Source organism: Cheilinus undulatus, linkage group 23, assembly GCF_018320785.1.
Source record: "Cheilinus undulatus linkage group 23, ASM1832078v1, whole genome shotgun sequence".
Taxonomy (NCBI): domain Eukaryota; kingdom Metazoa; phylum Chordata; class Actinopteri; order Labriformes; family Labridae; genus Cheilinus; species Cheilinus undulatus.
Genome location: NC_054887.1, coordinates 19,760,101 through 19,783,810, shown reverse-complemented (window position 1 = coordinate 19,783,810; position 23,710 = coordinate 19,760,101). Strand labels below are relative to the sequence as shown.

Genomic DNA, 23,710 nt, shown 5'->3' with positions numbered 1-23,710 from the left:
ACAGTAGCAAAAAAGTTGCATAAATGGCCATAGAAGGTAGTTAAAATGGACAAAACTGAATTTAGGGCAGAAAAAAATTGGCTGAAAGTGGGAAAAATGAAAGTGAACAGTTGTGAACAGTGGCAAAATGGGTTCAAGAGGCAAAGAATAGGCAACAAAAGGGTTAAAAGTGGCAAAAATGTTACATAAATGGACAGATAAGGTATTAAGAAGGAGTTAAAAAGTGGCAGAATTAATTAAAGTGGAAAAAAATGACAGTAACCAGTGGTTAAAAGCATTAAAAAGTGGCATGAATTAACATCAGAACCCAAAAATATAGCTCGGCACAGCTCCAGAATGAGGAATGGTTAGCCAGGATGCTAACACTAATGTCACTGATCCAACACATGTGCATTGATATAATCAATAAATCATGACTGGGGAGGGCCCGTTCTCTGGCATTTTCAGGGGGCCAGTCATTTCTGTGGGCAGGCCTGATAGTGGGCCATGTATTGTGCATTATTATTGTATTATATAATGAGTTACCACAGAATTCACCCCAGAATTTCCATGTTTATATGATACTATGTAGACAAAGTTATTTTTAATGGAGTTTTTACCAAGCTGCAAGATAGCTAAGGCAAGAAGATATGGATATGTTTCAGTGTATGCTACTGTTGTTAAAATAAGCATTCAAATTTCAGGTCTTAAATATTAAAAATCTGCTCGAGCATTCAAACACATTATAAAACAAGAATGAAAAATAACCTGTGTATGCTCTCAGTTCCACTTTGATTCCATTAAACTCAGACAACTTTAATAATCCCTCCAGGCCATTTTGTTTGAAGAAGCTTTTGTAAAAAAGATAGTCAAAAACAACAAATACATGGAATAGGACCTCAAAGGAATACAGTATTCAAATTGTTTAGTTTGTCTTTTAACACAGGCTGCTTTTGAAAATTGGTGCTTGTAAATGTTTTGCATTGATGTCATTAGTAGTTTTCGTGTTGCTATCCCTGAGCCCTATGCGTGTCATCTTTGAACAGCTGCAGTGTGGATTTAGGAACCAGGGAACTCTTCCAAGACACATAAACAAATACAGGACCAGAATTAATTTGAGCAATACTTATAGCCCACATCACTCAGTCACTCCATCCTGCAGTCATTTGCTTTGACTCTCTCGTCTGTCACCTCTCCTCTCACATGCTCTTTGGTCTCCTCTTCCAGACTTGTCACCCCTCTTTTTTATCTGGAGTGGGCTGGTCATCATCTCTGTCACTTGGTTCCTCCCTCCCTTTCTTTCATGTCAGTGTTTTCATCCTGACTGAACATCAAAGTTTTTAATCAGGTGAATCTCGCAGCTCTTTGGTCTTGTCCTTTTTAAAGTAATCTCCCTGACCCAAGAAAAAGAGTTGAGCAGTTTTGAACAGTACCCCAAAATTATGACATAAATAAGTTAGAGATCACAAGAGAATAGCTGATGTTTGCATGTTATCACAGCAAAATTGGGTGTCATCCAATCTATAGATGTAAATCCACTCACTGCTGCTGTACATTATGGGCTTTTTGCCACAGCTTTTTTCCCAGGCAGACTTTTGTGACCCACTGGAAAAAGCTCTGCAACCCTTCCAATCCACCAGTTGAGAACTACTGAATAGATCTATTATGAAGCAGACTTTATGAAAAGAAATAAGGGATAAAAGTCAATAAGTCAGCCATGACAGTGTTGGTTAACATTTCTTATTCAGCTAAACTACTGGTCATAAACTGCTCTTTAAGGTTGTAACTAAATTCCCTGAGTGCAAAGAGAGCTTTTAAAATGGTTTGCCTCTTTCCTGATTTCTTATATTTAGCATATTTGTCACACTTAAATGGTTCAGATCATCTAATAAATTTAGATATTTGACAAAGATACCAAAATACAAAATGCACATTTATTAAGGAAAAAGTCATCCAAACCTGCCAGGCCCTTTTTGACCCCCCCCCCCCGTGTGAAATCGTAAATTAGCTGTAATCAACCACATTTTTGGAAAGCAGAGCTCAATTTCTCTAGCCACACCCAGGCCCAATTACTGCCAAACTTTCTGAATGAAGAAGTCACTTCAATAGAACCAGTAAATTGAGAGCTTTGCCTCTCAGCTCAGCTCCCTCTTCACCACAACAGTCCAGCACAATGCCCGCAATACTGCTGATACTGCACCAATCCGCCTGTCAAGCTCATGCTCTCTTTTACCCTCACTCATGAACAAGACCCAAAGATACTTGAACTCCTTCACTTGGGGCCAACACTCACTCCCCACCCGGAGGGGGCAATCCACCGTTTTCCAGCAGAGAACTATGGCCTCCGATTTGGAGGTGCTGACTCTTATCCTGACCACTGCACAGTCAACCGAACCGTTTTAATGCCTGCTGTAGATCCCCTGCTGAGGAAGCCAACAGAACCACATCATCAAAAAACAGAGATGAAATTCTGAGGTCCCCAAACAGGAAACCCTCCTCTCCCCTGGCTGCGCCTTGAGGTCCCATCCATGAAAATCACAAACAGAATCGGAGACAAGGGGCAACCTTGGCGGAGGCCAACACGCACCGGGAATGTCCCCAACCTCGTACTGACGATGCGGACACAACTCTCACTTTGGTCATACAGGGAACCGATGGCTTGCCTCAGTGACCCCCGGGACCCATATTCCCGCAGTACCCCCCACATAACCCCATGACGGACATAATCATAGGCCTTCTCTAAGTCCACAAAACACATGTAGACTGGATGAGCAAACTCTCAGGCTCCCTCAAGAAGTCCTGCAAGGGTAAAGAGCTGGTCTACTGTCCCACAGTCAGGACAGAATGCGCATTGTTCCTCCTGACTCCGAGGTTCAACAATCAGCTGGAGCCTCCTTTCCAGCACCCTAGAGTAAACTTTTCCAGGGAGGCTTAGGAGTGTGATACCCCGATAATTTGAGCACACCCTCCGGTCCCCTTTTTTTTAAAAACAGGAACCACCACCCCAGTCTGCCACTCCATAGGCACTGATCTAGACCTCCATGCTACATTGAAGAGGACTCTGCTTCGTCCTCGGAGGATGCATCGGCCGGATTAAGGAGTTCCTCAAAGTGTTCCTTCCACCACCCGACAACATCCCCAGTCCGGGTCAGCAGTTCTCCACTCCTGAGAACAGCCTGAGAGGAGCCCTGCTTTCGCCTCCTGAGTTGTCGGATGGACGGAAGGAAAAACTGAAGTAGTATTTTATAAAAAGAGCATCATACCAACAGTTAAACATGGTAGTGAGATGGTCTGGGGCTGCTTTGATGCTTCAGGACCTGAATGACTGATTGAACCATGAGTTCTGCTGTCTACCAGAAAATCCTGAAGAAAGTCTAGCCATCAGTTTATGACCTCACACTCAAGCACGCTTTGGTTATGCAGCAGGACAATGATCTGAAACACACCAGCAAGTCCATCTTTGAATAGCTTGAAAAACACGAGTCTAGTCAAAGTCTGGACTTAAATTCGATTGAGATGCTGTGGTGTGGCCTTAAACAGGCCTTTCATACTCAAAAACCCTCCATTGTGGCTGATTTAAAATAATTCTGCAAAGAAAAGTGGGTATAAATTCTTCCACGGCAATGTGAAAGACTTATTGCCAGTTATAGCAAGCGCTTGCTTGCAGTTGCCACCAAGGGTGGCACAACCAATAATTAGGTTTAGGGGCAACTACTTTTTCACATTGGGTCAGATAGTTTTGGATGGCTTTTTTCTCTTAATAAATGAAATCATTATTGAAAACTGCATTTTGTATTTACTCTGGTAATCTTGTTTGTCTCATACTAAAATTTGTTTGATTATCTAAAATTTTTATATGTGTGACAAACATGCAAAAATGAATATGAATAGGGGGGCGGGGGTCATTTTCACAGCAGTATGTAACTTCAGGTATAAATAAAGTATGTTATTCAACAGTAGACTGTGTTAATAACCACCAGGCAAAATTTTGGTCAATAAAAACACTACACTTTGGTTTTGATTGTGTGATTTTACTTTAAATTATATGTCTGGATTGTGATGTGTTCTGTGATGTGCCAGCAGTGAGTCTCTATACTTGTCATGCTTTGTGAATTGTTCCAACAAAGTGCGCAAAAGCCGTGCTCTCATACGTGCTAACTGGAGTGGGTGTACTGTGAGTGTGTCTGAGTGGGAATATGCATCAGCGGTGCAGTGCTTGACCGGTTAAATGACTCACTGATAAAAACAATGGCTTTGTTTGCTTCCTATTCTGCTGCATAACAGCTGACCCTATTCTTTAAATGGATCTCATCCAGTAACTGAAGAAGAAGAAGAAAACAGTCTGCATGCTTAGACAAGCGGCATTGTAAACACCAAATGGCTATATTTAGAAATTAACACATAAGTCAACCAAAACAGATCATATTTACAATTTTACAAGAAAACAGTGAATTAGAAAACTCATCAGTAAACAGCTTGTTTTCAAAATAGAATAGAAACAGCGTCTTCACTTTGGCAAAAATTCTTTTAAGAAGAACATGTAAAGCTTTTATTGCAGTGCAAATTTCCAGTATATTTCCAAAAATTCAGTTCTTGCTTCTTTAGCATCCCAACATGTTTTCACCTTGTGCTCACATTGTTGATGCTCACTCCTTCATCAGTATGTAGACTTTTCTCAGTCTCAATGGCAGCAAACGTGTTTCTTATGTTGTATTATCGTAGATGAAATGGGATTTCCACCTGGAAAATGACATAAAAAAGAGTTACAAGCCATCAATGCTCTGTGGGAAATGGGATGGTAATGGCAGGATGGGAATGAATGGCATGCACAGGGGTCAGGGGTCATGACTGAGTGACATCAGTGTTAGCAATTATGACTTCTGAAGTGGTTGGACCAAAAAGACAAAATCCATGAAACAGCTTCTTCTTTGAGCTGATTGTAATGAACTCCCGCTACATTATAACACAGGCCAACTTGTCAAATATTTATTTTACATACAAGTAAAAAAAAAAACTATAAACTTCCTTAGAAAGAAATATATGATTGAATTATGTAATAGAAATACCTAGTTTCCCTCGCCACTTCATTAAGTATACCCGTTCAACGGCCCATTAACACAGATGTCAGCCAATCACATGACAGCCACCAATGCATTTAGGTCTATAGCAGGGGTGTCAAACTCAAGGCCTGGGGGCCAAATCTGACCCGTGGGACAACTTAATCTGGCCTGCAAGATCAAATGATATTTCTGACATAACTGGCTCATCAGTATGCAGATTTCCTCAAGTATAAATATGTCAAGGTATCCTTGATTATTTAAGATATCCTTGTGAAGTCATAAAATCTGAAAAAGTAGGAGTAAAAATAATCAGATAAAAAGTCAGGAATGTGGGAAAATAAATTTATTTGTGTTTTAATTTCAGATTTTTAATTTTGCATCTCACAATTAAGATTCAAACTTGGGATTTTGACTTTTTATTTCGTACTTTGAGCATTTAAACTTGTAATTTTGATTTCTTATATAATATTTTGAGCTTTACGATTCACAAGGTTGGCAGTTGAAAAGGTAAGCCTGTTAGGCCCTCAGGTTAGACCTGAATCCACAATCCGGCCCCTGCTGTATTTGAGTTTGACACCCCTGGTCTATAGTCATGGTCAAGATGATGTGCTGAAGTTGAAACTGAGTATCACAATGAGGAAGAAAGGTGATTTAAGTGAGCTTGAAAGTGTCACTGAAATAATTTTTCATCTCCATTCTGCAGCTTTTTGGACCGTGATTTTTCACTGCTTTGATGCCTTTCACAACACAAGATTGCAGTATGTTTTTCAAAATCCTCTTGTCATTGGCCAGTCATGTTTTTATATGTTACCAAACAGGGCTTGACATTAACTTTTTCTTCACCAGCCACTCTGAAGAAGAGGAGAGAGTGTTTATCTTCCAGAATGGACTCCTCACATTCACACTGCCGATATGTTGGCATGTGTACAACTTGAAAGCTGTGGTGTCTTTGCGCAAAGTCACACAAGCACACAGTGAGGCCAAGCCACTTTGCAGACATTTGATGGAGAATTCCCTCAAACTTTCCTTGTTGCAATATGCATCAAATTCACAAACACTTGGGCTAGCTGCCAAGCACAGTTAGAGTGAAGCACAGATTATGACACTGATAAATCCAACCTGCCAATGTGGGCAGTTAGAGTCACTCTGATACCTGCCAAAGCTAAAATTTAACTGCATTTGGCTGGTTGGCAAGTGTCGATGTCAAGCCCTGCTAGCAAACACTGGCTATTACATTAGAAGTGTCATCAATACCAGATTTTATAACTTTGATTAGATATGATATGATTCTGATAAGAATCAAACAATTTTGATACCGGTTGCACATAAACATTGGCAACATTTCCTTATGTGATGTTGTGATGTTGCCAGGTCACTTACAGAGTTTATCATTTTAAAATATTCTGTCTTAAGCTATCAAGGTATTGGACATTTTAGCAATCACACACTGCATCTCAATCGTGTACATATGTAATGTCCTCAGTTGCGTCAACAGATGAAGTGTTTGTGGGCTGTTTTGTTGAATGATTGTTGATTGTTGTTGGTGCTTGCTGTGGTAACGTGTCATATCTGACTTTATCAAAGCTCCCCTGAAGAGCTTCTATAAATACGTGCGCTAAGTGGCTGGAATTTCACAGCTAGGAGACCCCGCCATCAGAGGGCAGAGCTGATTTTCCACTCTAACAATGTAACAAGCTGTGCTAACACTTCAGCCGACATAACATTTTTCCCTCTTCTGAGGAAAAAAATGAGACCATGCTCATTTTTATGTCTTTATCTTTTGTATGTGTTCATTTTCTTCATACTAATTTTTTTCTTTCTTTTTATGCATCCCAACTTGCTTCAGTTGTTTTATTATTAGCTACATTTGAGCTTTTCTGTATCTGCTTTTACGGCTTTACAAACATTGTGATCATACCTCAGTGCTGGCTGGTGATAATCAGCCTTTTGCTTGCCTGCCCCAGTGTAGAGAGACGGCATACCATGTCAGCTCCAGAGATGACTCAGACACCCCTCTGGCTCTGTGTCATCGTCATCTAAATTAAACTTGTTCACTTTGCCTCTAGAGGCACTTTGCAATTTTGCAATAAGTGCTTTGTTGACTGCTTGTGGGGGAGGGGTGTTTTTACTTGTCACCAGCTTCACTTTCATGATGCAGGAGACCACAGCAACGTCAAAGATGATGACAAGTGAAAATAGTTCGCAGAACATTTTGACCATAAACTTAAAAAATCGTAGTTTAGTTGTCCCTAATTGTTCTTTCAACTCACCCGTCTCAGGTTGCGGATGCTGCTGGAACGGATGGACTCCATCAGCTGGTCGTGAGCTGACCTCATTGGCGTAGAAGGCCTGCTGCCCTCCCCTTCCCTCCTTTCCACTGACACAGGCCTTAAGGCGTTCTTCAGCTCTTTCAGGATGCTGCTCGTCTCATCTGTCCCAGAATTCTTCTCCTTCCCCTTCTTTCCCTTCTTACCTTTTGTCTTTTTCATCTTCTGGCTGCCTGCCTCATGGGCCTTGATGACCTCTGCTATCATCCTGGTGGGCTTCTTCTTCTCTCGTGGAGGGGGAGGTGGAGGAGGAGGAGGTGGGGGAGGCGGAGGTGGTGGAGGGGGAGGAGGAGGTGGAGCAGGAGGAGTCTGTTTTTTAGCTAGGTCTGTCCGTGGGAGTTTTGGCGAGGACCAGGGTGAGACTCTAGGTGAGCTGTATGGTGATGAGCGAGGAGTTCCTTTCTAGAGACAGAGAAGAAGTTTGATGTTTACAAACAAACTAGGAAAGTCAACTCTACTTTCATTTGGTGGAAGTCTAAAAACAGTCCAGTTGGCAGGTAGTTGAACACTGTCCAAACCTATCAGTGAACATCAGATCTTCTTAGCATCTCATAATGAAGCAGAATTACACACCAGTGCATTAGTTCTGGGGTTGACAGCTCCCTCTGGTGCCCCCTGTTGGCCCTTCTGTTGCTGCTGTCTCTGCTCCTGCAGTCGTTTCTGTCTCTGGCGGTCCTGGTTTCGGGTCAGGATCCCTGTCATGCTCATCCTAGGACCAGGCAAGTTAAACTGGTAGCCCAGTTTGATCAATGTGTGGTTTTCCCTCAGGATCTTCACCATCTCCATCTCCACCTATTGGGCAAAGTTTGTGGAAGTTACACACTCTGACTAATAGTAGAAACAACTTAACCAGATTGGGGTTGTTGAGTAAGGATGTCTTTTGGCGCACCAACCTGTCCTCCACACATGTGTCTCTGGTTATGGAAACGAAGCTCTGTCAGGGTGTTGTTCCCTGGCAGTGCTTGAACCAACGCCATCACGCCCTTTCCAGTCACATAGTTGGACTCTATATTCAGACTGACGATGGATGAATTCTCCTTTAGCATCTTAGCTATGGCCAGAGCAACAGGGTCGTCTGCTTTGGTGTTTGCAAGGCTGAAGACCTTTACATAGGAGTTGGACCTCAGTGCTTCAGCAAACCGAATTAGGGTTTCCTGAGAATAAAATCAGTATGGTAATACAGACTTCTACATGAACAACAACTTTCTAATAGAATGCTTTATGAAAATCCTGTCACAACTATTACAAATGACTTCTACATTAAAATATATGGTTTTTCAACTGGATGATCCAACCACTAGAGCATTCTTTTGACAAACAGCCAATGTTTGCCATGAAAACACAATGGATTGAGCTCAATTATTTGAATTGAATTTATTCTACAGAATGATTAAAACAAAACTACTACTTGCCATTAAGTACACTAACATATGAAGAAACCTTGTCAAAAATGTTACTTACAAACGTTTGTTCATTTCCAATCATGGCTTGTGTTTGTTCTAAATTTGTAACTGTGTACTCATTACATAACAATGGCAAGTTGCCTGGTTAAAAAATAGACTCTAAGACCATCAAGAGTTACCCAACAGCAGGCAGAAGATGCTAATGAATGTCTGCCACAAAGGGCAAACCTCAGACCAGTGTTAATCTTGGCAGCTATTTTAAATTTAGTCTTAGTTCAAGTCTTTAGTTAAAATGTTATTTAGTTTTAGTCACATTTAAGTCATTCTTATCCTTAACAGTTTTAGTAGAGAAAAAAATTGAAGTCAAGTTTTAGACTTTAAATCAAGGTATGTATTTTCCTTTAACTTAATTAATCATCCAAATCGTACAGTTAATATGAATGTAAAATACTTAATGCACTATCAATACTACCAACAGATTTTAAATGTGCTCATAGAAACACTGACATATCTTATAGGCACAGTGGAGAAATATCATGGATTTTCAATGTTCAACAGACCAGCACTAACAGTTTAGGCTTATTTTAGTCCCCTTCATAAAAACGAAACTTACTTTCTTTTTAGAATTTTTATCACCAAATATCTAGTTTTAGTCATAGTTTTAGTTGAAAAAATTAACACTGCTTGAGACTATTTTTCTAAACTTAGAATTAATCTATTGTCAGGGGAAATGGTAGAATTTCAATAAAAGTATAGCATTTAGGTGAAACTGTTGTGAGTGAGCTGCTTGGGTACTAATATTTCACACCTATAATTAATGGAAACCAGCTAGTTTTGTGTTCATTTGACAGCTGTTTACTTTAGTAATAGTCTTTACACTGAAATGCTTTTAGTTTGAGTAATATTTAGTAATTTCTACCCTTTATAATTTTAGTTGAAAACTACAAAACAATTTGATTTGTTTTGGGGTTTTTTTTGTTTTTGTTTTTGTTTTGTTTTTTTTGCAAATTATGTTTATTCAACAGAATAACCTTTGAAAACTATACAAAGGTAGAACAAGTACATTTTTTACTCCAGTGACAGTCATAACAAAACTAAAAAATCAATTTGGTCCAGTTTTTCCAAAAAAAGTTTTTACATTTTAGTCTTAGTCAAAACAATCATTCTCTTTGCCTGAATCTGGTGCCAAACCATACATGTATGCATGGTGCAAAACGTGAGACTGCCTTTTGCTTTTTTGTGTCTATTTAACTATTCCTTTCTAACTAACTTCTCTCTGTGCCACGATACTAAAGAAAATCTCCAGGTTTAAAATTGAAATGGTCCTAAACTGGTTTAGCTCAGAAGACTCCTTCTCCTTGGGAATCAGGATTTCCACTGCTCTACAGCAGGCTCTAGGGGTAGCTTGTTTTTCCCATACTAACCTTAGCAGCTGCCACAGAAATCTTTGGACATCAGGTGTGCTTTTATAGGTGTGGTCATAGATTCCATTTGGCACTGGGGCTGAAAAAGCCTTTGCTGGCCTTACCACAGCCTGCATTTCCTTCCGCTTTGGTAGTCTTACATCCATACTAAACTCTATCTCTCCTAAAGATGGCATGTCGGTCAGAGGCCTAACTCTCTATTCTCCCCTGGATCTGAATGAGTCTTTCTTAACTTCTCTACCCCTTTCTGTCATCTAGATCCAACTAGCTGTGTTTTCTTAACTCCAAATCTTGAGTAACTCCAAATGTCAATTCTACATCCATGATTAATGGAAATCAGTTAGTTTTGTATTGGTACCTGTGTTTATTTTGGCAGCTATTTTGAATTAAGTTTCAGTCTTTAGATTGAAATGCTATTTAGTTTCAGTTACATTTTATTCATTTCTACTTTTAGTAAAAAAAAAAAAAAAAAAACATTTTGGCCCAGTTTTAGTTCATAAAAATTATTACATTATAGTCAAAACAATTCTCTTAACCTGAATCTAGTGCCAAATCATACTTCTAATTTCTATGCACACTTCAAAACGTGAGATCCCTGCTTTCTACAGCCTCTCAGCTGATGGGCATTCACCCTACCTAACAGCCTGTGCTCTCTTATATCATGGATTTTTAATGTCAGATATAAACGTAATTACATTTCAGTGTTGTTTTAGTCTCCTTTAAAAAAAACTTAACTGACTTTCGTCTTCAAAGATCTATTTTTTTGCTAGTCTTAGTGTCATCTGTCTCATGTAAAAAAGGCAGTTAACTAACATTTTTAGTTGTGTCTTAGTTGATGAAATGAACACAGTTTCATACCTGTGAGATGTCGTCAATGTTGTTGAGGTTAACCTCTGTGAGTTCAGGATCATTGTCTAAAGCTCTTTGGAGGGCTTCGTCCACAACTGTCGGGTTTCCGGTTGCGTTAGGGTCAGCAGGTGGAGGTGGAGGAGTCAGTCTCATAGGCTCAACCCTCTGTGGCTTCAGTAGCATTGGGGTGTTGGCTCGTGGCGTCAGCCCTCCAGAATCCCTGAAGGGCTCAGGTTTTAATCTATTATCTTGTTCCTCCTCTTCCTCCTCATCTTCCTCCTCCTCTGTTACAGCTTCCTCCTCTTCTTCACTTTCCTCCTCTTCTTCTTGTTCTTCTTCCTCCTCCTCATCTTCATCTTCCATTTCCTTTAGCTCTTCTTGCTTCTTCTGTTCTTTTTCATTCTCAACATCTTTTTCTTCATCTTCTCCACTGCTTTCCTCAGTCACACACTCCTCTTGATCTTCATCCTGTATTTCAAAAAAAAAAAGATCTGTGATTGACATACAAAGCCTTATTTTCTTTAAAACGTTTGAACATGAACATGGCAAAGCTAACACAGATGTATCATTTTGTCACAGTCTTTTCTCTTATTAGTACTTCAAATGACTTCTTAATTTGCTTTATTAGGTAATCTGTCTCCTGAAAGAGGCTTTTTGTGCCTCTGGCACATTACCCAAATGCCAAGTAAATCTAATTAAATACCACTGACCGTTTTCAGGCTTCCTGCACCTATCTCGTCCTCCAGCAATCTACGCGTCTCATTTTCCCAATACTTCGCGAGAGCCTCTCTGCTGAAGGTGCCTGTTGGGCTCTTGTCTGTCTGGTCTCTCTGTCTGAGTCCTATAGGAACGTTGGCGTCAGGGTCAATGTCCGCCAGCTCCTTTTCCAGCTCAGCCAGCTCTTCAGGGCTGAGGGAAGCCAAAAGCTCGTCCTCATCCACATCTTCATACTTACTCAGCTCTCGGCGGTATCCAAAGAAGCTCATGGCCAAAACGTGTTGGAAGACACCAGTCAGTATGAGCTGAAACTACCACATAAAGACCGCTTACTGAGTAGCATAGATGAGTCAAATGAAAAGGCTGTGTAGGGAAATGCGTTTCAAGAACAGTCCACTCTTAGTTTGCCAGAGATCCAGAGGCATTAAGGCTTTTGAAGACTTAAGAATCCAGCTGATGTAGATATTGTCCGTTAAGGTGATTGGAAGTTATAGATCCAGTGAAAAGGTGTTAAGGACAAGAGTTTCAACTCCAGTCTGAACCAGATCTATCCTCCAAATGGTGTTGCTGTGAGAAAGCCCATATGCATGTGCGCTGGTGTCCTCTCCTCTCTAATCTCACCAGCTGCTGTTTAGGCCTTAAGAGAGGGATCAGAGGGGAGAGTACCAAAGTGTGGGCCCCATGATGCTGTGTCTTTTTTGGGAGGCACTGCTCAGAGAAACACAGCCACAAAAAGCATGTGAGCTCAGAGACTGGGACCTGTCAGCGTAACAATCTGTCACCAGTGGCTTTGTTCATGGCCAAAAAAGACCAACTGGACCCAACATAGATGGACAAGAACGATGAACAGAGATAATATATCACCCAAAAAACAGCGCACGACTCATCGCTGCATGTTCATTAGCAGAGATGTGTAAGCACTTTGTTGTTGTCAGTTGATCTGGATGATCTTCAAACTCCAATAACATGAAAGTGATATGTATGAAGGCAGTGCCAAAGCAGATAGCTTTGAGTTGATAGGTTTATGGATGTGTTGTGGTGATTATTCTGTGCAACAACTTTTCATGGTTATCTAACTTCAGGAAAAAGATACAGGCACTATATGTTAAGCCTCTTTATGTTGGCTCACCTGAAAACTCAGTTGATTCTGAGTTTTTACAAAGAATCCAGCTGACTGGGGTAATAGTGTAATAACTCATACTATTAATAATGCCTTTGTTAGCACCAGAATAACCCAGGCAACACAAGAGTCTCAACTATAGAAATTAAGACCTAAAATGAGACTTAAGGACCAATAATGTAAGAACATAACCAAAAACAGATAGAACTGATAAGAAAATAAATCAATAAGAAAGGATAAAAACACTCTGAAGGAATGGGGGGTTGGATCTGATATTTTCATTCTTGCTTTAAAATAAAAGCGAAAACTTTATTAGCAGTTAGGCTTTGAGGGTCCTCAGGTTCAGGTATATCTGTGAGTCGTCTGCATAGCGATGAAAAGAGAATTTATGGAACTGAATTATTTGGCCAAGGGCCATCATATAAATAGACAACAAGATTGGGCCCAAAACCACACCTTGTGGTACACCAAAGGTAATGGTAAATGTAGAGAAGTGATTACCTAAGTTGACCACAAAGGCTTCCTCTAAAAGATATAAATAAAACCAACAGTGCCAATGTAGGATGTGGCCACTTCGATGTCGACCACTGGTTTGTGAACTCTTATTCTTAAAAAGTGGAAATTCATGTAAAATTATTCGGGAATTGTAAGATTGGTGGATATAGGAACTAAATCAGTTCTACAGCCAGGCAAAAATATTCAGCTGTGTGGTAGTTTTGGTCAAGACTGAATTTAATAAAATAGATAATCCAAAAAAACAATGTTTTTTTTTTTTTTTAATATTTATGTAATATTTTTTAAGTAATGTTTTTCACAGGCAAAATTTTTGTCCTGAATAGCTTATTATGGCTTATCAAAAAGGTCCTTTAAATCACTTGGATTGGAATTTCAAAAATTATGAAGAACCTTCCTACAAAAAATCCTGCCATTTGTGGTGACACAGACAAAATGATCACAAAATAAAACTGTGTTTAGCAATAATCTGACTGTCATGCCCATCAGCCGTAGTCGTACTTTGTTTTGAACAAATATTCCATTTTCCAACAATGGTAAAGTAGCAAACATTAGACCTACTTAAAATCAGTGTGCCAGCATCTTTATCATACTGCTGTTTGCCTTCACCATGACAGAGCTGATAGCATAGCTGTGGACCCTGTTTGACCTTTCAATGGACCTTTCAAATGTAAAGAATAGTTGCATCACATGATTTCTGTTGTAGAAGACACTTGAGCTCAGAATCCAATTGGTTGATTTTTTTTTACCATGTTTATATTTCTATCTGAGAGGACTTTTTTATGTTTACCTCAGAGATACTTCCACTACTTAAACATTTAAGTAGCTGTCTATCACAACTGTCACTCCATCTATTTGATTCTAAAGCACTGAACAAAATGAATGTTGTTTGAGACAGGTATTGTTTATTATGAAATTTAAAAACTTTCTCACAAACACTGGTAAAATAAGTAGGAATAATTTTATTTTTTAATTGTCAAACCTTGCATTGACTACACAAATGTTCACACTGAATGCCAGCATAAAGGGAGAACAATGTGTTCCACCCACACCGTTGTTTCCACTCAACCTGACCTCTGCTAAGGACTGTGTGGGCATGAACACGCTGTGCTTGATTGGCTCTTCTCAAACATGTTTGACATGTTAGGGTGGGACAACTTACACTTGAGTCTTTTTGATTGGTTGGTGTAGTTTGATAACCTTTTACTCTCTCTAAACTTCTCATTGAGTGGTGTTTCAATTAGCAGGAAGTTCAAACATCTTTGTGGGTGTAGAGTGGATTTAAGGTTTGTGATGCTTTCCCTATAGATATTTAGCTTTATTTTTTGTTTTTCCTACTCTGTATGCAGGTTAGGTGTTAAGTGCTATATGGCTACATACAAGAGGGAGAGCGCGTCTATTCAGGGATTTCAAAACTGCCAAGTATTGATGAGAAAAAGGAGATGTTTTAATAGGTGCAATACACTTCAGCTGTTCAAGCTTCTTTTGTGCTAATCACAAGCACACAGCAAGGCACTCCAGCTCATAATATACACAACTAGAATTAAATACAAAAGGTTTTCACGAAGAAATATATTCTCATTTGTTTTTTTTTTTAAAGTGTGGCCTTGCAGATACAAGATATAGCTTTTACACCGAGGATAGGTCACTACACAAGTCCCTGTAGGTGAGGTAGTTCTTCAGTCTTGGAGGAAAAGGGATAGCAGCCATGGCTTTCGGGTTATTCAGCGTCTTAAGGCTCATGTGACGTCTGATTAGCAGTCGACACAAGTGCTGCAGAGACCGTGGTTTGCCTAGGTACACACAAACAAAAAAAAAAATCAATTTACGTAAAGTAAAAAAAATTCAAAAGATGTTTGTTGAAAATATACAATAATGGCATTGGAATGTTACTCAGTGTGTCTGAAATCTCATCCCACTCAAGGCTTTTCTCCAGGATGCGTTTGAGGTTGGGACAGATGCTGACGTGACTGACGTAATCCAGGAGCATCCTTACAACACCGCCAACCAGATGTGTCAGCCAGGATACTGAGACGTACTCACAGAACTGGAAGACAGAAATAATGTGAGATCAATCCAACACACAAAATACACTCCATGTGTATATACAGGCACATCTAAAAAAATACAATATCATAAAAAAGCTTTTTTTTCCCTATCATTCCATTCAAAAAGTGAAATTTCCATATTTTCTGGATACAGCTTAAAAAGTTAAAAATCCACTATCTCAAAATATTAGAATATTGTAAAACAGCAATGAAAAATTGATTTACAGTACATAAATATCCACCTTATAAAAATTTCCTATGTTCATTTAAGCAGTCAGTAGTTTGTTGGGATTGTTTTTGCACAAATTTCTGCATCAATGCAACATGTTATGGTGGCAATCAGTCCGTGGCACTACAGAGGGAACAGGCTACCCTTTCAGCAATAACCTTCTGTGGCTTATCCTCCTTGTGGAGGTTGACAATGATGGTCTCATTGACAACTAATATTTTTGTTAAACAAAAATGCCTTTGAATTATTTACTTTTTTAGTGATGAATCAAGAATATATGAAAGTTTGACTTTTTGTATTAAAGTAAAAGAATGAACATTTTCATGACAATCTAGTTTTATGAGAAGCATCTGTATATATACATAGGTGAATTGGCTCTTACTGAGATAGCATTAGGTTGACTGTAGATCCGGTATGCTTGGCTGTGAAGCTCCGCCCAGGTATTGTCCGTTTCTTCACAGATACCATGACAACACTGGAAACACCTACAAAGGATGTGTAGCAGATATAAGAGTAAACACACTTCTTTAAAGCTCCTGTCAAGAACTTTATATTGATCAACTTTATGTTGATTTTGGTACGATCTACAATTTCCCAGTCCTATACTACTCTACTCTATTTCTCTAAAAATCAATCATATTAGAACTTCTTTTTTTATAGTCTCTTGACTTACTTGTAAGCGTGATATCCACTGTTGAGCAGCAGCCGCAGCATCACTAGATCCTTCAGACTGTACTGCAGTGCTGTTGGGAATATTGTGTTGCAAATAACAGTGAAGTAACAGTTCACTTCTGCTCCATAGGACAGCAGCAGTTGAACCAGCTCATACCTAAATAGACCGAACAGAGGCATTACAACCTCAACACATCCCTGTAACTACCACTATGGGATTTGTTTTACATGTTAACAGCACACCTCTCAGCACGTACGGCGACCAAGATGCACTGCAGTGGATCCAAATCAGTTCTTGCACCTGCTGCGAGCAACATCTCTGCACAGGTTACATCACCATTGGAGACGGCAAAGTAAAGAGGGGACTTTCTCAGGTCCCCGTAGTTTTCTGCAACAAGATTTAATTACAGTCATGGGATGAGCTGCATAAAGCCAGATTTAAAGATAAATGGGGTTTAAAGAAATAATTTGTGACTGTCAGAGAGGATGTCCACTGGATGTCACAGTTTAGCAGCAGTCTGTTCCCTTAGCACACCGCCTCCCCTCCTTCCCTTTCCCAGCTAAGTGCAACCATTTAAGGCTAATATTCCAGTCAGATAGCCACACACCACACCCCAAAACTGATTCAGTTCCTGTTTCTCTTTTGCAGCATTACTTTTAAAAAGTGACTCATTTCTTTACGTTGTCACAAAAGCCAAATTATAGTGAGAATGATTAATTTATAAAATCAATATAAGGGTACATCCAAGGGGGTGAATACTTGTTATGGGCACTGTACTTTATTGGGAAGTTTGTTTTGGACCCTAATGCTGCACACAATAAGAACAATTTAATAAATAACAATGTAATGTAATAATGCAGTTTATCCTTTTCCTTGGTTCTCACCTGATGGGCCAGGACTCTAAAGGGGGCTATAAAGTGGTTTTCAGTGAGTCCCAAATGTGTGCCTTTAAAAATCTTTTGTTCCATCTCAAGTCCAAACTGTCCCATTTTCCATTAGATTTATTGATTATAATTGAAAATGTTAAGAAATTTGGGCTGTGATTTGTTTTTAAGGAGGTGGTGGTGGGTCCTGAGACTAGACCAGTTGAGAGCCAATGATCTTGATGAGGCACACTTTTAGAAAAAAAGTAGAAAAATAATCATATACACAACACACTCCTAAAATTTCCCAGCATTGTCCAGTTCAGCTGCGAGAGTGCATGCGAACAGCCAAATCTGAATGCCAAGTGAATGCAAACATTTCTCTGTTAGCCAGTTTGTATAATGAGGATGAGATAAGCAAACGTGTGAACGCAGCAGGTAAAAGTCTGGAACATTGACCCTATGCATGTGGGTGTTGACACTGTGAATGTTGAGAAGAGTTTGCACTCTTTAATGCTCTCCTCAGTTGTAAGTATCATGTTATCTACTCTTGCAGTTGTATTAGAGATATGTCCCTATAGATGTCCTGTGATATCAACCCAAAACAGGAGATTTAGCCATGTCAGCCTGTAGCATTTTACAATATAGAATATCAGGATGAAAAGTGCCTAAAATTCTCCAAATGTTAAGGATTTGAAGGGGGCTTTTAGACATTTAAAACCTTGAAAACCTGTCACATTTATGATCTTTTCTTATGGCCAAAGTTGCCCTCATGATCTAAAACAAATGTATTTAAGGGAATCATAGTATAAAATGTATATATTTTTCAACGAGTATGTTAGGAAGATTAGCACCCTGCAAATCTTACCAGAAATATGCATGCCTAGCAATGCATTGACATCGTATCCCTTCTGCAGAAGCAGCTCCAAACACTGGGGCTGTCCACCGTCTGCAGCTGAGTGGACAGGGCTGTGGCCTGCTAGACGGATCGCTCTCTTTGTGGTGATGGGGATGAGAGTCTTCAGGGCTCTGCAGAAAGAGAGAGACAAACAGGAAGGCAATAGAAACAGTGAAAAACAAATGCTAAAAGAAGAAAACAGCACAGGGAGAAAAATGTTCAATAGATTGTGGTTTGAGAGCAACAGAAGTGAAAAACAGCGATCAACAGAAGGCTCTTTGTGGAAATGAGCAGAGTGAAAACACTGCAGAGCTGTAAGTTGCAAATAGAGGCATGTTTCTACAGTTTGGTCAATTTGGCTGCAGAACTGGAGAAGAAGAATGTTGATTTGTCTCTAATAATGCCTCTCTGCCTGAAACTGGGTTATCATTTGAAACTCAGATCTTCTCAAGCTGTTGGTATGAGAGTGTTGCCATATCTAAGGACTCAGTCTTACAGCTTGAGAACACAAAGTTTTAGCTCACAGTATGTGTCCCTCGTATGCGGCTCTGTGGATGGGCAGCTGGCAAGCATAGCTTGCTACATTCGGGTTGGCTCCGTGCTTCAGGAGCAATTGGACACAGTCCAGGTTTCCGTTTCCAGCTGCATCATACAGGACTGTGTCTCCATTGCTGGCCTGAGCATTTACGTCACCACCTGGTGGAGCACAGGGAGAATACAACGAGGGCAAAGTGTGAAAAATGATCATTCTGGTCTCTCAATGTAAAACATAACATATTTACAGTGTTTAACAGCACTTTAGTGATTTACCATGCTGAATGAGGATTTCTAAAACTTCAGTGTTGCCAAATTCAGCTGCAATCCCAAGAGGAGTTACACCATGAGCATCTTTGGCAGCTACCTTTGCTCCATGGCGAAGAAGCAGCATCACAACAGCAGGGCAACCCATCTGTAGCAAGAGTAAAGAGGCAAAGACAGGAAGAGGAAGACAAAGTTGCAGAAAAGAAGAAAGAAGGACGTTTGGATTGTTAAAGTTTTACAACCAGCATTGATGCCGCTGTTCACCTTTGCTGCTTCATGAAGTGCGGTCCGCTTAGTGAGACACACCTGCTCCACAAAGGCTCCACCCATGATGAGGGATAAAACCATGTCATATGATTTCTGTCTCACAGCTGCAACACAAAGAAGATACAACAACATAACGGTAAACTTAACCAACCATATTAAAGCAGTAAAGCTCCTCTGAGGAACTGCTGAGTGCCCCCTCTGGACAAAGTATCACCAACAAATTTAACAAATATCTCTGACTGCTTTCTTATAAAGGCACAAAATGTGAAGTCTACCACTAGGGGGCTCTCAATCAAAACAACAACAAAAGATGTGGAATAGGGATGTAGGGCTTGCAGTTGCTCCACCAACCACTGTGGTTACCATAGTTTTAAAATCATGACTGGTCAGTGTGACTTGGAGTGTAAAAAGCACTCTGACTCATCAGACAACTGGAAAGCACTTTACAAGCTCAAGCCCAATCTATTAAATAGCATTTAAGAAAGACCAGGATATGAGCTAAATGCTAACATTAGCCTGCCAAAATACTCGTAATGATACCATGATATTGTTAAGCAGTATCATGTTTAAATTCTTTATTGTGTTAGCATGTCAGATGTCAAATGTACCATAACAGATAGCAAAAAGTCCTTATGTGCATCACTCATTATTTGTCCTGTTCAAACATAAGCATACAGTGTAGCAGCACTAGTGATTGTATACTAACTTTCTCTGTTTCGTATGAGCTGTTTATCAGGGACTATGTTTCTGGCCTGTGTTTTGTGTTGAGCTTGTGTGTGTTTTTGTGCTACCGATCAGCAGAGGAGACTCATTCCTGCTGTTTGTGTTGTGCGGTGAGGCTCCATGCTGCAGAAGCATCTTGATGTTTTCTACCAGGCCGGCTTCTGCTGCCAGAGTCATACATGTGTCCCCGTCCTCTGTCTGCTCCTCCAGGGTCAGGCCTGTGGATGTCAGTACAACTACAAAAACACCAACAGCCATGAGTCAAAGCAAAAAGTGCATTCACTCTACCCATGCATGGTTTAAAACTTTTCTGTCTTCCTGTGTAAATAGCTTCCTTAATTCTACTCTTTTCTCGTTTGTTTGGATGTTACACCCCGCTGCGACCCTAAGCTCTCACCCTGCAGCACCACAAGCAGGCTCTCTTGATGCGGTTGTACAGCTGCTGCGTGCAGAGGCAGCCGACCCCTGCTGTCCCTCTCCTTGAAGGCTGATGTACAACCTGACAACACCTGCAGCGCACAGACATCACCTGCAGAGACACAAGCAGGGCTCTCCCAGGTAAAACAGAGAACATCAATACTCATGCAGTTAGTAGAGTTTGAACAGACAGAAACACAACAAAACAAACATTCAGTACATTTACCAGCAGGATTAAGTCAACAGCAATACAGTCGTCGCTCGGTTGGAAATTTAAGATTTCAAATGAACAAACACGTTGGCATGCATTTTTAAAGTCCAGTTTTAGTTGGAGTTTAATTAATAATTTTACCTCTTCTAACTGCAATACTGCATACTGAGTTAAACTTGGCTGTAGGTGCCTCCGCCATGTCCACTCTAGGTTTTGTATAAACGTAGTTACTCTGCAAACACAGATGCTTGTATTTAAACAATGACATAGGGTTAGATAGAAGCCTTACCTTTGTGAATGGCTGTCATTATTTTCACAAATTCTTCACTGTTTGATTCTTTTCTATTTGAGAAGAATACAAGATTATGAAAATTACAACAGAAACACCACTAATCAGCTTCACACCAGTTTTATTCACACCAGGAATCCACACATTTTTTGTAAAATTGCAATATCATTAAATTGTTGTAAGTAATAGTAAATGTAATTAACAAATGAAAGAATCATGGAGGAGTAGACAATTGTGACTCAAACCTGTGTATCTGTGTTGAACATGATAGTTTGTAGGCATCTTGCATGCTCTCTTGGATTGCAAACTCAATTAACTCCTCATTTATGCCCTCTCGCTCAAAGTCGTCCATTTCTGTATCAGGTAACACAACAAAAAAGGCATAGATAATATGCATTAAAGCAGATAACAAAAAGCTTTTTTCACTCAACAGATCTAAGAGTTGTACAGCAGTTTGTGCTCAGCTCAGTCATGGAGCTTGTTGATCAGTAGAGGGCTGGTGGCTCAGCGTCGCTCTTTGCATGCTTAACATGGTGTCATATGTTGGAATATTAGCATGAGAAGGGACACAAAATTAAGTCATTATATGCGTTAGTCACATCGATCCGTCTCACCTGTTGATCTGAACAAGTGCCCTCCAGCACCGCCGCTCGCAGCCCGTGTGTTTTTGTTTTGCGTGGTCTGGGTTTGTCTGGGTTATATTTAGATTTGACCTGCAAAGATGACCCAGCTCTACTGAGAGTGTGCCTATCACATTTTCACTTTGAGCTCCACAGAACAAAGTATTTAGGCTGGTAGCACTTATTTTCTTACATTGTACTTATTTAGTTTCACATCATGTGTGGGCTTTTGGTATGCTTTTCTTTGTCGAGAATCAGGTACTATAAGGTCACGCTTTTTTGTTATTCTCTTAACTAATAAAGTGAAAGAACAGCAGCAATTACTGACAAAAACCAAAAGCTATAGGCAAAAAACATTGCTTTCTATGCCGTGGATTTATTCAGTCACTTTATTTAGTCCATAGTTTGAATTATTAGGGAGCTAGGGGGGCGCTCAGCTCCCCTGAAAGCCTCCAATGAGATGTTTAGGGTGCACTCTAAAAAGCTGTAAATATGGAGGTCATTATTTGACTAGATGTACATTATGATCCCTGAAATTAAAAACCAATAGTTCTAATATCTCAATGTTGTTAATTTACTTGTTCATAACATACAAAATTAAAATTTCAACCATCTGCCCCCTGCGGTGGACATGCTTGTGTGGCAGCGCTCTACTGATATCAGGCCCAGAATGACGCAGGTACCTGAACTTATCAGTGAGTTGGCATTTATTTCTCAAGAATTATGTAGGAATAACAACGTGTTTCCTGTGATTGTCTGAATTTTGAGTATTTTTTTGCTCTGATTTTTTCAAATTAAACTTGTTGCGCGATACTTAAGTAGTGGTTATTGTGCCTAAACAGCAGGTTACTGACAGCATTAACTCCTTTCAGCAGAAGTGGCAGAATGACTGTTAACTCTGATGTTGACCATGCTGCACTCACATATGTATGTGCAGTGCATGTGACTTGGAGCCCCATGGTGCACATTGAAAAATGGGGCTCCCCTGACTTAGCCATGTTAGCTATGTTGATAATATAGTTACGTAGCTAAATGTCAAGCTAAAGAAGCTAGGCTAGCTATGTAGGAAATGTAGCTATATAACTAACGTAGCTAAAGCTAAAGCAAATAAAGCTTCATTACATACATTAGATGATGCTATGTTTGCTAAAGCTGGACTTATCAGCAGTAGTTACGCAAACAGCGACTCGCTTTGAGAAGGGTCTAGCTGCAGTTGTAGCAGCTACAAACCACACTCCGTACAAAACACACCCCATCGATCCATAAAAAATAAATTAACCGCGGCTGCAGTTGGGTATTATTGCTCGCTTTTGCTTCGTTAGCTTAAGCCAACATAGCTACATTGGCTTATGTAGCAACGGTAACTCCAAAGCTAGTGAAGCTATGTCAGCTTTAACTAAAGCAAAGCTGTTCGCGTAACTACCTCTCAAACTGGTCTAAACATAATTTAATCCCAGATTAGACATACAGTACAGTATATTTATGAAATGTTGCTTTGTTTGTAATATTTGCAACTTGGTCATTTAAAAAGCAAATGTTGTATTAGCAAATTGTGTCCCTTCACCTCTGACAGATGCAGGGTCTCACAGTTTGGTCAGTTTAATATTTAAAAGAAAGCAAGCCATATCCAGGGATGCACTGGCTCTGGTATTGGTGCCAAAAACCAAGCCTAAGTACTTTAATAGGGCTTTTCCACTATGACTTTTGGCCACGCCGAGTCCAACCAAGCCATGCCAATTACTTTTTCATCACCAGTTTGGCTGCACTGATTTGCCAGAGGCAATTACCCCTTCTGCTTTTGACATCCTTCCCTCTGATGGTACATTTTCAGCCCACAGGAAGATACACGTCTCTGCTCAGGCTGACTACAACTCTTTAACAGTGGTGGTATAATGTCAACACTGGCTGTGTGACTGAAACGTTTAAGACGCAAGACCAAAACTCCAAATTTTATGTGCAGAAAATGTGGAAAGCATGCCATTCCATGTCAAACCAAGATGGGCCAAGCTGCTCCTTGTAATTTGAAAAGCCCCATTACTCATTAAAAACCACAGATTCTGTCTTATTTTACAGCATTATTTTATCCTCTCATTATTTGAATTGGAAGAAAAAGCTGGAGCTATCTCTGCTGTTTGGAGATATTTTCACATGAATATGGATGACTAAAGTACAGCAGACTGCAAACTTTGCACTGATATTATGTAATGATGAGGGGCTTGGAACATCTGATAAAAATAAAACAAACTTTAAAATAATTTTAGGAATTATAAAGGTATTTT

The 23,710-nt window shown here is 39.8% G+C and overlaps 2 protein-coding genes across 3 annotated transcripts; both read right to left on the bottom strand.

Moving 5' to 3' along the window:
• Nucleotides 1-2,650: 2,650 nt before the first annotated feature.
• On the bottom strand, nt 2,651-12,381 carry lmod2b (leiomodin 2 (cardiac) b). Its single transcript, XM_041781205.1, has 6 exons — nt 11,753-12,381; nt 11,052-11,510; nt 8,260-8,520; nt 7,940-8,158; nt 7,310-7,768; nt 2,651-4,719 (listed from the first exon to the last, which is right to left on the bottom strand). The coding sequence occupies exons 1-6, from the start codon at nt 12,026-12,028 to the stop codon at nt 4,693-4,695; spliced, it is 1,701 nt and encodes a 566-aa protein (XP_041637139.1). The 5' UTR covers nt 12,029-12,381; the 3' UTR covers nt 2,651-4,692.
• A 1,976-nt stretch (nt 12,382-14,357) lies between these two features.
• Nucleotides 14,358-21,557, bottom strand: asb15b (ankyrin repeat and SOCS box containing 15b). 2 transcript variants are annotated; one of them, XM_041781202.1, is made up of 14 exons: nt 21,426-21,557; nt 21,057-21,165; nt 20,812-20,864; nt 20,292-20,423; nt 19,963-20,130; nt 19,169-19,275; nt 18,914-19,052; nt 18,628-18,799; nt 18,074-18,234; nt 16,585-16,729; nt 16,343-16,498; nt 16,052-16,154; nt 15,286-15,439; nt 14,358-15,185 (listed from the first exon to the last, which is right to left on the bottom strand). In XM_041781202.1, exons 2-14 carry the CDS (start codon nt 21,161-21,163, stop codon nt 15,022-15,024), a joined length of 1,761 nt encoding a protein of 586 aa, XP_041637136.1. In that variant the 5' UTR covers nt 21,164-21,165; nt 21,426-21,557; the 3' UTR covers nt 14,358-15,021. The 2 variants fall into 2 exon arrangements, with proteins under 2 accessions (XP_041637136.1, XP_041637137.1); XM_041781203.1 differs by lacking the exon at nt 20,292-20,423.
• Between the last annotated feature and the right edge of the window lie 2,153 nt (nt 21,558-23,710).